The sequence below is a fragment of the Vipera ursinii genome (assembly GCF_947247035.1).
Source record: "Vipera ursinii genome assembly, chromosome: 16".
Taxonomy (NCBI): Eukaryota; Metazoa; Chordata; class Lepidosauria; order Squamata; family Viperidae; genus Vipera; species Vipera ursinii.
The window spans coordinates 3628026-3643505 of record NC_139529.1 but is presented as its reverse complement, the minus strand read 5'-3'; the positions used below and the strand labels follow the sequence as shown (position 1 = coordinate 3643505).

Here is a 15480-nt window from a genome sequence, read left to right as displayed (position 1 = left end):
TGGTGCATTTTATAGAGGCGGTTTTGGACTGCCGGGGACAGTCCCGGCGCTTGGGGGAAAAATTCACAAACCGGTGCAGTAAGTAGAATTTGCAAGGGGAAGAAAAGGATGGCGTTTGACCCTGGAGGGTCAGAGCACAATATAATTCATGATCTATTTCTCCTGTTGCACAGGGAGTCCTTGACTTGCAGGCACAACTGAGCCCAAAATTTCGGTCGCTAAGCGAGACGGTTGAGTGAGTTTTGCCTGTCTCTTGCTACAAGTTGTAAAGTGAGTCGCACAGTTGTTAAGTGAATCTGGCTGCCCCATTGGCTTTGCTTGTCTGAAGGTTGCAAAAGGGGAATCAGGACATAAAGACATGCCGGTTGCCAAGCCTCTGAATTGTGCTCGTGTGATGCTGTGACAATTGGTAAGGTGGAAAAAAGGTCCTGAGGACTTTTTTTCAGCGCTGTTGTAACTTTGAACAGTCGCTCAAGAGCCTTAGTGGCGCAGTGGTTAGAATGCAGTACTGCAGGCTAATTCTGCCCGCTGCCGGCAGTTCGATCCCGATCGGCTCAGAGTTGACTCAGCCTTCCATCCTTTCGAAGTCAGTAAAATGAGGACCTAGATTTGTTTGAGGGGGGGGCAACAGGCTGACTTTAAACCAGTGTAAAGTACTGGGAAGCGGTATATAAGTTTAAGGGCTATTGCTAAATGAACTGTTGTAAGTCAAGGACTCCCTGAAGCTTCTTTATTGATCATCTGTTTGCAAGAACCTCACTAGGCTGACTGCCTTCTCTTGGGGACAGGCAGATAAAACCTTCAAGGGTCTGGCCTCTGCCATTCTCCCCCCCCCCCCCAAAATCTCTCTGAGCTAGACTACCTCTTAACTCCCACCTCTAGTCTAGCCAGGAATTCTACCACAGTCCCCCGTCCCTTGGGTGCTGTGATCTCTTCTGCCTCCCCCACTTATCCCTGCTTCTGGCCCACCCACCCAGCCAACCGGGTGCTTCTGCTCCCTCCCCAGACGCAGCGCACAGCCTTCCAGTCCCTCCAGAAGTTCCAGTCCTACAACAGAGATTTCAAACGGAGCGAATGGAGCCCTGAAGAAGATCAGATGCTCAGGCAGCTCGTGCAGGAAATGCGAGTTGGGAAGCACATTCCCTACCGGAAAAGTAAGCCACTTCTTGGGGGGGGGAAGAGTGTCCTGATTGCAGGACCAGCTTTACAGACAGTCCTCGCTATACGACATCCAGTTGGGGCTGGAACTTCATCAAAGCTGATTTGACGACCTCTTATGTCGCAGTTGCTGCGCGGATCCAGCTTCCCTCTTTTGACTTGGCTTGCTGGGAGCCAGCTGGAACAGTCACGGATGACCATATATCAGGGGTCTTCAAACGTGGCCCTTTTGTGACTGGTGGACTTCAACTCCCAGAATTCCTCAGTCGGCCATTTTGATGAAATTGCGGGCTTGGATCCAGACTCTCAGGGGTCTTCCAACTTGGCCCTTTTATGACTTGTTGTTGTTAGCTGCGAAGTCGTGTCCGACTCATCGCGACCCTATGGACAACGTTCCTCCAGGCCTTCCTGTCTTCCACCATCTTCTGGAGTCCATTTAAGCTCACGCCTACTGCTTCAGTGACTCCATCCAGCCACCTCATTCTCTGTCGTCCCCTTCTTCTCTTGCCCTCAATCTTTCCCAGCATTAGGCTCTTCTCCAGTGAGTCCTTCCTTCTCATTAGGTGGCCAAAGTATTTGAGTTTTAGCTTCAGGATCTGGCCTTCTAAAGAGCAGTCAGGGTGGATCTCATCTAGGACTGACCGGTTTGATCACCTTGCGGTCCAAGGGACTCGCAGGAGTCTTCTCCAGCACCAGAGTTCAAAGGCCTCCATTCTCTGGCGCTCAGCCTGTCTTATGGTCCAACTTTCACTACCATACATTGCAACTGGAAAGACCATAGCCTTGACTATACACACTTTTGTTGACAGGGTGATGTGTCTGCTTTTTAGTGTGCTGTCTAGATTTGCCATGGCTTTCCTTCCCAGGAGCAAGCGTCTTTTAATTTCTTGGCTACAGTCCCCATCTGCAGTGATCTTGGAGCCCAGGAAAACAAAATCTGTCACTACCTCCATTTTATGACTGGTGGACTTCAACTCCCAGAATTCCTCAGTTGGCCATTTTTGATAAAACTGCGGGCTTGGATCCAGACCAGGGTTCTTCAAACTTGGCGCTTTTATGACTGGTGGACTTCAACTCCCAGAATTCCTCAGTCAGCCATTTTGATGAAACTGCGGGCTTGTATCCAGACCAGAGGTCTTCAAACGTAGCCCTTTTATGACTGGTGGACTTCAACTCCCAGAATTCATTAGCCAGGCAGAATAGACTGAACACCCTTGTTTCAAATTATATAGGGTCCCCTGATTGAGCCAAGTGGTTGGACTAGAACAGGGGCAGGCAACCTTGGTTCTTTTATGACTGATTCTTGTGGGAGTCCTTCCAACATGTCCCTGGTTGGTATTTGAGCACCAAAGATGTGAGTATTGTAGGTGCCCCACGCTTGAGAGGTTGGAGCAGCTGATCTTTATCCTCCAGAGGCTCCCAACTCAGGGAATGCAAGGCAACCCTCTTCTGTGGGCGAGGCGAACCGGCCTCTCTCGGCCTGTGCATAAATGATCAAGCAAGAGGAATCTTCTGGTCCAGTAAAATGCTGACTCTTAAGTGTTGCCTGTTGCACAGTTGCATACTACATGGAGGGGAGAGACTCTGCCCAGCTGATCTACAGATGGACCAAGCGAGTGGACCCCAGCTTAAAGCGAGGCGCCTGGACGCCAAAGGAGGATGCTGTAAGTAAGGGCCCTTTTCCATTGGGAGACTCAACAATCTCTCCATTAACTTCCCATCTCCACCGGCTGTCCCTCCCCTTTCTGCATTTCCTCCATTCTTGCTGTTTGGTAGGGCAGGCACACCCCTCTTCCTCCATCAGCAGAACACCTTCATCTGCCCCCCCTTTTTTTTTTGTCTTGTCCTTCCAGATGCTCCTGAAAGCCGTGGCAAAGTACGGAGAGCGGGACTGGTATAAAATCCGGGCTGAGGTGCCCGGCAGGAACGACCTGCAGTGCCGAGACAGGTAGATCCCAACTCATCGCTTTGGCTGTTTAAATTGGACGGTTGCTACTCAGACCAGGACCTATCTCTGCCTGCCCAGTGTTGTTTCTGACTTTCTCTATGACTCTAAGCTTACCATGTGATTTTCATTAGCTACATTATAGGCAATACCTTTTTTAAATTTCTTCTGTGAAGTTTAACTCTTACCAAGTAATGAGAGGGCAGTGGCACTCAAATACAGCACAGGGGCCTAAGTATAGGATTGAATAACCCAGAACTCTCCACCCGTTCTGGCTGTTGCTGAGGATTCTGGGAATTGAAGACACCTTCTTTGAGGGAGCCCCAGATTGGGACTAAAACATCAGTGGAAATGAAAGGGGATGAACGTGTGGCTGTTTCAGCAATGTCTCTTTTAGTTCAGTTACATTCTGACCTTAAAACAGGCTTGGTAGCTTTTAAGATGTGTGGATTTCAACTTCCACAATTCCCTAGCCTTGCCACAGTTGTTAAGTGAATCCCCGCAATTGTTCAGTTACCAACCCAGTTGATAAGTTGATAATCTGGCTCCCCCATTGACTCAGCTCGGCAAAAGGGGATCCCATGAAACAACAACACCCCCCCCGGGACGCTGCGACCATCGTAAATATGAGTCAGTTGCCCGGCGTCCCAGGTTTTCATCACGTGACCGTGGGGAGGCTGCAGAAACACTCCTAAGTTATTTTTTCCAAGGGCCGTTGTAACTTTCAGCAGTTGCTAAATGAACGGTTGCAATTCGAGGACTAGCTGCAGGTCAGAAGGGTCCCCGTTAGCCAGCAGCACGTACTGTCTTCCTTTCCTCTCCACCTGTCAATCGTAGGTACCTGCACTCGTTGCACAACGACATAAAGAAGGGGAGATGGAGCCAAGAGGAGGAGAAGAAGCTGATTGAGCTAACCGAAAAATACGGCAGGGGTAAGCGGGGAGTGGGGGAGGAAACTGCGTGCCCTTGCGTTATGGACCAGGCCTCTGCTGTCTCCCCTCAGGAGACAGCACAACTTGTGGAAACAGGCCCTTGTTTCAAAAGAGGGATCTTTTGCTGAGAGAAAGTGATTGCCGAGTTTAAAAAGGCGGGATCTGAAGTTCTCGCTTCAAAGCATGAAGCTAAAAGTTTTCCGTTTCTTCAGCCTCACTCCCAATGCCCCAGGCCATCCGGAGTCAGTCCGCTGGCGTGAACTTCGTCTTGTGAGAACTTTTGAGCTGAAAAGGCGATAACCAGCCGTTGCCTCGTTCTTGCCAGTCGGCAGGAGTGGAACGCAGATGGCCCCCAGGCTCTTTCTCTCCCCCCCCCGCTTCCTAATTCCCATGTAGAACACATCAAAGGGAAAGTAGGAACAAGGCAGGAAATACAGAAACATCCTCAATCCACACCAATGTGTGCACCCTCCCTCCCCTTCCTTGTGACAGCGTTACTAAGGGACCTGGAGGGACCCGACACTTGCTCTGTTGGGGGGGGCTTCATCAGGCCCTGGGAATGTCCTGTTATTCCTCCAAGGATGCTCCTATGTGCAACTAGGTGCACTTTTGATTGTTTTGTTTTGTTTTGTTTTGCACGGATAGCAGAAAGCTGGCCCTCTCCGCGACGGGCCCTTTAAAAACCAGCGCTTGTCTTGCATTCTCGGACACCATCCTTCATATCAGATGGGCTCTCGCTTTTCTTAGCCCCTTTAGCTGCAGGAAAGGCGGGTGTCAGAATCCATTTATATCACATTCATAAATGTATGTTTAAAACATCCCCCCCCCCCCGGATTCTGCCATCTCCCGAGGAAGGAGGAGCGGATGTGGATTCAGCCTGCCTTAGGTTATTTCAAAGACCAAGGGAAACCTTTTGAACTGGGGGAACAAAGGGGAGGGTTAGGGAAGAAGGCATCTGGCCTGTGTCTCCATTTGAATCTGTAAAGGAAGAAGGCAATAACCGTAAAGATCCGAAGTTCCCTTTTTCCCACGAAAGGGATGACACAAAGTAAATGATGGGGGGGCTGACCAAATGGGGTTGAGGGAAGGGGGGGTGAACCGGGCACTCTTTATAAAGTTTCAATCTGTAAAACAATACCAGGTCCTGTCTTGTATTTCCACAACCAAACATGTCCTAGTAAAAATTCCCTTTGGACTAGAACTGACTCCCAAGAGTTTTTGTTTTCCTAAGACGTGGATTGGGGTGGGCCCGTTTCTGACAGGAATCCTCAGCAAGAAGAAAGCCTGCTCTGTGGTTTACAAATTCTTCTATTTGTTGTTTGTTTGTGTTCATTTTTATTTTTCCATTTCTTCCACGAACAAATCAACAAATATACCGCAATACATAGATACATACTCGTAAGTTTGGGTGCTGCTCATCCATTTCCCCTTTCACTGTATCCACCCTCCTTCTCTCTCTTTCCTCTTCTCTACTTTCTTTCTCCCTTTCTCCTTTCTTCCCTACTTCCCTCTTCTTCTTCTCCTCCCCTCTTTCCCTCCCATTTCTCCCCACTTCTCCTCCTCTTTTCCTCCAGCCTTCCTACTTCCTTCCCCCTCCTCTGCTCTCTTCCCTCTCTCCTCTCCTTCCTTCCCTCCCATTCCTCTTCCGATACAATTCAGGGGTAATGTCCGAGCAGCTCCTCTCCTTAGATTTTCAATGTCTATATTAGGTGTGATAACATTAATTTCCTATTACATCAATATTTCTATAAATCTGGCCTTCTCGGTATATACCTCTGTAAATTTTTATACTACCTCCGGCTATGCAGTACTGTGTCGCCTGGGTCTCCCTCCTTATCTCCTCCTTTTTCTTCCATCTAAATTACCGTTAGCCGTCTTTTAAGAATATTCTCTTTTTCACCCACTCGTAAAATTTCCCCAAAACTCTTTTAGTCCTAGGCATTAAGGTGAGCAAGTGACTCCTTCATTCTCTCTCTCTCTCTTTAGGCCACTGGGCAAAAATCGCTTCGGAGTTACCGCACCGCTCAGGAGCTCAGTGTCTAAGCAAGTGGAAAGTCCTGCTGGGATATCGCGTGAGTGAGGCTCTTCCTTTTGCGAGGTCATTTTCTGGAGAAGGCCCAGCTTTGGTGGGGGTCAGGCCCTCATCTGGTTGTCCCACCAGATCTTTAAAAAGGCCACTTTGACGCCATCGCGCTGTTTGGGCCTGACAACACAAATGCCGAAGCTGGGCGGGTTGTGCTCTGCTGAACAGGACAGGCTTTGCGATGTTAAAAGATATCCTGAGAAATACTACTATCTGCCCTTGTAAGGTGCTTTCGAACCGTGGTGGCGAACCTATGGCACGCGTGCCACAGGTGGCACACAGAGCTCTCTCTGTGGGCCCGCATGCCGTCCCCCCAGTCCTAGGCCTTTTGGCTGGGTTTTATAAAACCTTTTCTCTTTAGGCCTCCACTGCCGTGTGCAAAAAAATTAAAAAGATTCAATCAATTTCAACTTCTCGGCGGGGGGATCTTGCAAAGTTGAAATTGATTGATTGAACTTTTTAATCCCACCCAGTCTGCCGTTACCGCCGCAGCCACACCCACTCAGTGAGCCACGCCCACCCAATGGGCCACGCCCACCCAGCACCTGACAATACATAATTGGATTTTGGGTTGCAGTTTGGGCACTCGGTCTCTAAAAGGTTCGCCATCACTGCTTTAGAAGGAAAGGATGCTGCTGCTGTTGCGCTCTCTCTCTCTCTCTCTCTTTCTCACACACACACACACACACACCAGGTCGCTTGCTCTGTGTTGTAACTCTCTCCTTTGTATTAAAGAGGCACAGGAGGAAGAAGCAAGGGAGCAGACGCTACACGAGGCGCAGACGTGTCCGCCAATGCAGCTCCAGCCTTTCCGAATCCAGCAGTGAATATTCAGAGCTGGATTTGGGTGGGGACGGTGCTGAGGAGGAGGAGAAGGATGAGGGACCCAAGGCCCATCAGCCCAAAGCGGCAGGTTGCTGGAGAGTTCCCAGCCTGGATCTCTGGGTCCCCCCTGCCAGGAAAGAGCTGTCTGAAGTCTACAGTGGAGAGTTGCCTGCGGTCACCCTTCTTTCCAAAGGTTTTGACGTAAACAGAAAGCGGACGCCGGACACTGGGGCTCTGCTGGGTCCAGAAGAGGGACGGAGGACGGAGGATCTCATTGCCCTCAGCCCGGAGATTCCAGAATTGGCTCCAATGAAAGGGAATGAGGTAAAAAAAAAACCACACAACCCTGGGATGTAGGGTACCTAAAATCCTCAAAAAGAACTCTTACACAAAGCCTTCCCTTAAGAAAAAGCTGAACTCCACTGGATTAAGAATGTAATCCTTGTTTAAAAACTGAAGCGTTGAATTCTTCTTCGGTATTTTTTGTTTTTTTCTTCTTCCTCCTCCTCCTCCTCTTCTGCAGAATTCTGGAAACGCCAAAGATGCCTGGAGGGTTTCCTTGGCTTATGTGAAACGAGTCTTGAGGAGAAACAGCTATGAGCAGCAGAGGAGAAACGTAAGCTCCTTCTGAGCACCCCACTTTTGAAAGGAAATTCCAGTCTGAGAACCTTCAAGCTTGCCTCTTGCTTCTGTTCATTGCGCAGAGGTACAGGTAGTTCTTGATTGACGACTGGGAACTTAGCCACCGTCGGAAGTTGCAAATGACGGGGTTTATGCCCTGGGTCTGAAGTTAATGACAGTTGAGCCCCACCCACCCCTTCAGCAGTCACCTGACTGAACTTTGGGCACTCAATCCCACAGCCAGATTGGTGGCCATTGGCAATCCCCCTCCGGTCATGTGACCACTTCGCCGATGGTTTTTGCGGTAAATCGGCCCTTCCGGTTTGGGTAAAACCGGCGTCGTAGCGAACGGTTGGTTTACTTAAGAGCCCACTTTAACAGCCTTTGCTCAACAACTAGTGGAAAAACATTGTGAGATGACGTGACTGTTCCGATTCACAGTTATCACAACCTAGGACCGTAAAATGGTCATGCTCCTTTACAGTCATCTGTCAAGGACTTCCTGTACATCTTGTTTCCTCTGGTCGACTCAAAAGGGCTTATAGGAGCGTTTTCCCTCCCTCTCCCCCTATAAATGGGTGTGGGATATATATAGGGTGGTGCCCCGAGTTCAAAATGGGATTTGCTTAGGAAAAGCATAGCTGTAAGATCTTATTTAGCTGTGTGGCTTGGGGGAGACGTACTGTCTTCATAGCTCAAGATCCTGGGAATGAGGTCCCGATAAGGTCGGACCTTCAGCAGATGAACCCCTTGAATTTCTTACTCTTTCTTCCTTTCTTCCCAGCGGGAAATCAGAAGAAAGAAACGCTTTGCCTCCACCTCCTCCCTTGGCCCCAGTGGTTCTCAGTTGGCCCCGCTGGCCAGCGTGCCAAATGGAGCCGGCCGGCCGAAGGACGGGATGGGGAAGACCACCCTCTACAGGAGATTGATGGTGGCAGTCACACCCTGGGCCGGGAACATGGTGCAGGAGTGGGCCCTCCGGGTCAAGGAGGCCGCTTCCCTCAAGTCCAAAGGTACCTGCGATCCAAGCAACAGCAGCCCATCTCGCCTTACGGAAGCCTAGAAGGGTCAGTTTAGAGAAGGTGGTGAGGCCATCAAGCCCAAGCCCTCTTCGGTGCAGAAATGCCCATGGAAACATCCCCCCAGGACGGCTCTCGAGACTTCCTGGCTCCCATGCTACAAAAAAGATGTTGAGATTTTTTTGGGGGGCGGGAAGTGCAAAGAAGAGCGACTAAGATGATTAAAAGGCCTGGAGAATAAAACGTATGGAGAACGGTTGCAGCAGCTGGGTATTGCCAGTCTAGAAAAAAGAAGGACTAGCAGGGGGGTACATGATAGTAGTCTTCCAATATTTGAAGGGCTGCCACAAAGAAGAGGGGGGGATCAACTTATTTTCCCAAGCACCAGAAGGGAAGACGAAATGACGGATGGAAACTAATCTAAGGAGAGAAGCAACCTGGAATGAAGGAGAAGCTTCCTGACAGTGAGGACAATTAACCAGTGGAACTGCTTGCCTCCAGAAATCATAGGCGCTCCATCACTGGAGGTTTTTAAGAAGAGACTGGACAGTCATTTGTCTGAAATGATATAGGGTCTCCTGCTTGAGCAGGGGGGCGGAGTTTGGACTAGAAGACCTCCAAGGTCCCTTCCAATTCTCTTCACTCTTGAACCGTGTCAGGAAGAGGCCACTCGGGAGGGCAGGATGAGAAGTAGTGGATTATGGGAAGGCAAATGCCTGTCGAACGTTGGAACGTCCTTTCAGAAGACACCAAACTGCTCCCAGGAGTTTTTCATCAGGCGAAACATAAAAGGGAAAAATAGCAGGCTGAAAGAAAGGACATGGTTGTTCTGTTCCAGCCTGTTTGAATGTCAGGGACAACCCCTTTTTATAGTCAACAGGCTGGAAAAACCCAACCAAATTTATTTACAAAGAAATCAAAAGTTCAAAGAAGAGTTAAACCAAAAGTTCAAACAAGAGGAATAACAGACCAGGACTCTAGCAGAAGATCTTCAAATGGTTGCCTTCAGCAACCAGCACCTCCCACACCTTCCCCTTTTATCAGCAGTCTCAAGGCATGTCTTCTTATTGCCTTCTCCTCCTCTCACCGAGTTGCCTCATTGCCTTTCTCTGTTCTGCTCTGCTGGATTGCCTCCTGCTCATAGTGCCCCTGAATAGATCCAGCTGTGAATCATCTACGTCCAATACCTCGTGCTCACACGACTGAGTCTGATGAGGAGCATGACGGGAGGGGCCAGGCTGAGAATCCTGCAGTGCATCAGAGCAACTTCTTACCATGAAGTTCTTCTTAATTCCAGGTTGTTTCTGCTTAATTCCATGATTAGTTTCCATCTCGTTGTTTCTTGTCTTCCGTTCTGGTCTTTTGGAAAATAGATTGACCCACTTTTCTTGGTGGCCGCCTCTGAAATATTGGAATACTGCTGTCACGTCACCCCTAGTCCTTCTTTTCTCTTGACTAGACATTCCCAATTCCTGCAACCTTTCTATGTTTTAGCCTCCAGCCCCCTAATCGTCTTTGTTACTCTTCTCTGCACTCTTTCTAGAGTCTCGGCATCTTTTCTCTAACCATATTGTGGGCAGTTTAGGGATAAAGGTAAAGGTAAAGGTTCCCCTGCACATGCGTGCTAGTCGTTTCCGTCTCTAGGGGCCGGTGCTCATCTCCGTTTCAAAGCCGAAGAGCCAGCGCTTGTCCGAGGTCATGTGGCCGGCATGACTAGACGCCAAAGGCGCACGGAATGCTGTTACCGTCCCTATTCTTCTACTTGCATTTTTACGTGCTTTCGAACTGCTAGGTTGGCAGAAGCTGGGACGAGTAACAGGCGCTCACTCTGTTACGCGGCACTCGGGATTCGACCCGCCAAACTGCCAACCTTCTGATCGACAGGCTCAGCGTCCTAACCCACTGAGCCACCGCGTCCCTTAGTTTAGGGATAGGAAACCACAAATGACACCATAGGAGAAAAGGGTGCACAAGAGACCTGCAAACAGACAGCAAACCCCCCCCCCCCAAAAAAAAAAACAGCCACCAGGTCCAGGAGAAGAATCCGGACCTCAGTAGTTTTTTTAACCTCCTAAGGGTGGCAGCTGTCCTTCTCCCGGAGTGACGGGGTACAGGTAGTCCTTAAGTGATAATTGGGGCTGGAATTTCTGTCGCTAAACAATGCAATCGTAAATTCCAACTCCACCTGACCGCACTGCTTGACAGTGGCAGTTCTTGGTTCTCATCATTAAGCGAGGACTCATGATTACAACCTCCGACTTCCTACCAGCTTCCCCATTGATTTTGCTTGTGGGAATTCCGCCGGCCGGAAAGGTCGCAAATCTGAATCATACGAGCACGGTCTTGCTGCGATGGCCAGAAATTCGAGGACCACTTGTTTATTTATTTATTTATTTTATTTTAATTCCATTTATATCCCGCCCTTCTCCAAAGACTCAGGGCGGCTTACAAGCTTAGCAGTAGCCTTCATTCTATGTATATGCCTGCTTATTAGGGCTTTCACACACACCCCAAGCGGCATTATTACAAAGTCAGCTTAATTGCCCCCAACAATCTGGGTCCTCATTTTACCTACCTGGGAAGGATGGAAGGCTGAGTCAACCTTGAGCCTGGTGGGATGCGAACCTGCACTAATTGCAGGTAGCTGGTGTTACTTAAGGAAGCATTAGCCCACTGCTCCACCAAGGCTCTGTTTAGCACCTTGACAAGTTTGAATAGTTGTTGAACAAGTGGCCGTTAACTTGAGGACCACCTGTATAGAGAAATTCCGATGCTTTGGGTAATTCTTAGCCCTGGCTAATTTTCTGGGAGGAAAAACCTTTTTTCTCTTTCTCTTCCTAGCGGACTTGATCTTCAGGCAGCTGCAGACGGCCCACCTCACAAGCACACCTTTGTTCACGCTCCTGATTCAGGTAAGTGGCAGCGTCTGTCCTGGGCTGCAGCCAAGTGGCTTCCAGTCAGACATGGTTGTTTTGGAGGGGGGTTGGGTTTTTTTGGGGGGGGTGTTGTTTCAGTCTGGGGGGAGCAGGAATTCAAACATCTCCAGAGGAGCTTCATCCAGGTGGGCAGATTTCCTGGCAAATCAGCCAGCACAGGAATTCGCATCTTCCCACAACTGGGCATCAGTCTCCACCTTGATCTTGGCTTATCTGGGGCATTCAGCATCTCTGCTTTTTAACCCAGATTCTCCCTTCCCAAATGCTGCAGAAAACCACTGTTGAACTGCACATAGTCCTTGACTCACAACAGATCGCTTAGCAATCATTGGAAATTCCAATCTGGGGGCTGTTTATGACCCAGATTCAAAGTTATGGCAGTTGTCTCCCACCCCTCACTATGGTCATGTGACCTTAATTCAGGGACTTGGCAACCAAGCCGCATTTATGACTGTTTGCCACATCCTAAGGTCACATGGCAGGATAGAATAGAAATAGAAATAGAATAGAATAGAGGTAGGCAACCTTGGTTCTTTTATGACTCGTGGACTTCAACTCCCACGAGTCATAAAAGAGCCAAGGTTGTCTACCCCTAGAGTAAAATATATGGAATAGAATGGAATTGAATAGAAATTGGAATAGAATAGAAATTGAAATTGAAATTGAAAGAATAGAATTGAATAGAATAGAATAGAATAGAATAGAATAGAATAGAATAGAATAGAATAGAATAGAATAGAATAGAATAGAATAGAATAGAATATAGAAAAGTGTAGAAAAGAATAGAGTAGAATATGAATCAGAATACAGTAGAAAATAATAGAAAAGAATTAGAATAGAATACAAATCAGAAATTAGAGTAGCATAGAAAAGAATAGAATAGAATATGAATTAGAGTAGAGTAGAGTAGAATAGAATAGAATAGAATTCTTTATTGGCCAAGTGTGATTGGACATACAAGAAATTTGTCTCTCTTGCAAAAGCTCTCTACTACTACTACTACTACTACTACTACTACTACTAATAATAATAATAATAATAATAATAATAATAATAATAATAATAATAATAATAATAAAGTTGGAAGGGACCTTAGAGGTCATCTAGTCCAACCCCCTGCTCCGGCAGGAAACCCTATACCATTTTGGACAAATGGTAATCATGATCATCATAAAAATGACATTCCCCATAAAATCATAAGATACCACACTTAGTGATAGTCATAGGATACTAAATATGCAAACAACACAATTCATACTAGGACACTAAATAAAATATAAATTGCAAGATACAAGCAACAAAGTTACAAGAAGCTAGGTAATTGGAAAGATGAAAAGAATAATAGCAATACAGCCTTACTAGGTAATGATCATCATATCGTGATGGTTTTACCAAAACCTGGCGTTTACTTCCAGGTTTGGGGCAAAAACGTGTCCGTCCACTGTGATCCATTGGTTTGCTTAAAGACCGCTGTTTTCGTTAAAACGACCATGGCTTCTGCAAAATAGGTTTTTTAAGATTGGGTCAGTCATGTGACCGAGTTATGACGGTGTCGGACACAAGACTCCCTTATGATCATCAGCTCCTCTTCGTCAGCCCCGCCTCTTGGCTGCAGAGAGGTGCTTTTCTCGTTAACGCTCTTTCTTGGCCGGGCCTTTCGCCTGGCTGGAGACTGACGCCTCGCTCTCCTTTCTCTCAGCTCCTTCATATCGATGTGGACGGCTGCATGAAAGTGATTCAGAGAAGAAAATGCCGGCAGCCAGAGCTGCTGAAGGCCGCCGTCACAACTGTGGACCACGGCAAGCAGGTCTGATCTCCTTGGCATCTCTTTTTTTTTAAGACGGAGGAGGAGGAGGAGGAGAACTTCTAGGTCGAGTTTTGTTGTTAGCGGAGAAGTCACGGAGAGCTGGAGTTCCTACTCAGAGTCTGCTTCCTGGGCAGCCATTGTGGGGGGAAATACCCTCCCTTTAATCCTTGGGGGCTTTCCTTCTTGGCAAAGGAACAGAGGTGATCATCGGAGGTCCTTCGCATCAGTTGGAGCGGATAGATTTTTTTCGAAAATCATAAGACGTAGAAATACGTTCCTCAGTGACTAAAACAAATCCACCCAAAGCAGAATGTCTGCTTTTCAAGCAGAAGATCCAAAGTCATTCCCTGCATTTTTAGTCTGGGAGAATCTGGATGGGAAAAAATAAAAAATAAAAAAATATTCTAGGATCACAACTGCCCATGAATCTGCTAGATTAGCACGGGAGCCTTATGGCAGTTTCAAGGTAGCTATTAGGATCAGACTTGATCTGTTTCCTTGGCTGGATGTGGATTCCCACTGCTGTTTTGCAGGGCACTTTTTTTTAATAATAATATAATAATTATAGGATGAGAGACCACAAGGAAAGACCAGATTTCTGGGCTAGACGTCAATAATAATAATAATAATAATAATAATAATAATAATAATAATAATAATAATAATAATAATATAACAATAATAACAACAACTACTATTATTATTATTATTATTATTATTATTATTATTATTATTATTATTATTATTATTATTATTATTATTATTGACATCTAGCCCAGAAATCTGGTCTTTTCTTGTGGTCTCTCATCCTATTTCTAGTAATTCTGACCCACCTAAATGTGTAGCTAGTCCTCAACATACGGCTGATTGTCTAGCGACTGTTCAAAGACCCAGACCCCATGTTCTGACGATCAGGCCCCCTCTGCTGCCCCGTGACTGAACTTTGGGTGCCTGGCGACACAGCCACACCTTCGGCCATTTGCAGTGCCCCAGTGTCGTGTGACTGTGCTCTGTGGCCCTTCTGCCAATCAGCACGGTCCCAACACCGTGCTGAAGACAAGGCAGCCAGGCAATGCAGCTTCTCATAAATTCAGAAGCATTCCTAGCCATAGAAGCCCGAGGCTTGTAGGTGAGGTGAGGCCTGGAATAGAATGGTGAGTAGAGAGGATGGCCTTGAGAGAGGGAGGAAAGATGGTTACCAAGGCAACAAACAGATCAAAGTAATTTTAGGCCTGCGCAGTGTCTGTCTCTTGATCTGGTCTGTCTTGTAACGCTCATAATGGTGGTCAAGCATCCAGGATCAGCAACTTTCTGTGCCAACAGAGTTGGGTGTCTCTTCAACTCCCGTCTTCCTCCATGGCCAGTTCGGTTGGAGGTGACAAGTGTGTGTGGGGGGGCAGGGTCATGCACAGGGGTTCACTTTTAGTTTGCCTCTTTCCTCTCCCGTTCAGCATCATCTTTAATCTTGCATGGGTTTTCACTTCCCTCTCTGGTGGGCAGGTTCGGGGTCATCCCGGACTCCAGTTCGAAGAGCAGGTAGTAGCTGTAGTCCACATAGTTCCATCTAGATCTGGAGGCCCCCTTAGTCACCTCAGAACTGGACTACTGTAGTACACTGAACACGAGGTTGCCCTTGAAAGCCACTCAGAAGCTCCAGTGGGTCCAGACTCCAGCAGTGAGGGGCATCCCGTAGTAGGTGCATGTATCGTTGCTGCTTCACGAGCTGCCTTGATGTCCACTTGACTTCCAAAGTGCAATTCAAGAGCTTCTTAGCTAGAACGAAGCTCTTCGCGGCGTGGTGTTAGGTTGTTTGAGGGACCGTCTGCCCAGTGAGGTGGGGAAAGTGGGTGCCCCAGGTACCTCCAATTACACCATGCCATCTATCGGCCTGGAAAATGCCCCCATTTAGTCTCGGGACCTGCCTTCTGCAGATCCATACGGCTCCCACGCCGAAAACATCCCAAAACTGTGAAAAACCTCGGCTTTGCTTCTCTAACTCCAATTTAATGATGTAATTCAAGCAGAGCTTTTGGCCCTGCAGGCCGGTGTAGGCCAACGCCCTGGAAAATGAAAGAGTCCCTTCCCAGACAGTCACCCTTCTTTCTCTCCTTCCTGCTTGTTTTAATTCAGAGCACCCTCTGTCAGCAGGACAAC

General features: G+C 47.7%; 1 protein-coding gene across 5 annotated transcripts in view; it reads left to right on the top strand.

Annotated features, from left to right (window-relative positions):
• Window positions 1-15480, top strand: part of SNAPC4 (small nuclear RNA activating complex polypeptide 4) — a 34763-nt gene that overhangs the window by 14698 nt on the left and 4585 nt on the right. For all 5 annotated transcript variants that reach the window (XR_014493906.1, XR_014493907.1, XM_083375028.1 and 2 more), the window contains 10 exons: window positions 1007-1154; window positions 2716-2822; window positions 3012-3106; window positions 3941-4035; window positions 6022-6107; window positions 6854-7267; window positions 7467-7559; window positions 8349-8577; window positions 11425-11495; window positions 13219-13326. Coding sequence is in view for 3 of the 5 variants with exons in the window: in XM_083375028.1 (XP_083231154.1) it covers window positions 1007-1154; window positions 2716-2822; window positions 3012-3106; window positions 3941-4035; window positions 6022-6107; window positions 6854-7267; window positions 7467-7559; window positions 8349-8577; window positions 11425-11495; window positions 13219-13326 (1446 nt within the window). In the remaining 2 variants the exon portion in view is untranslated. The remainder of the gene's footprint in view (window positions 1-1006; window positions 1155-2715; window positions 2823-3011; window positions 3107-3940; window positions 4036-6021; window positions 6108-6853; window positions 7268-7466; window positions 7560-8348; window positions 8578-11424; window positions 11496-13218; window positions 13327-15480) is intronic.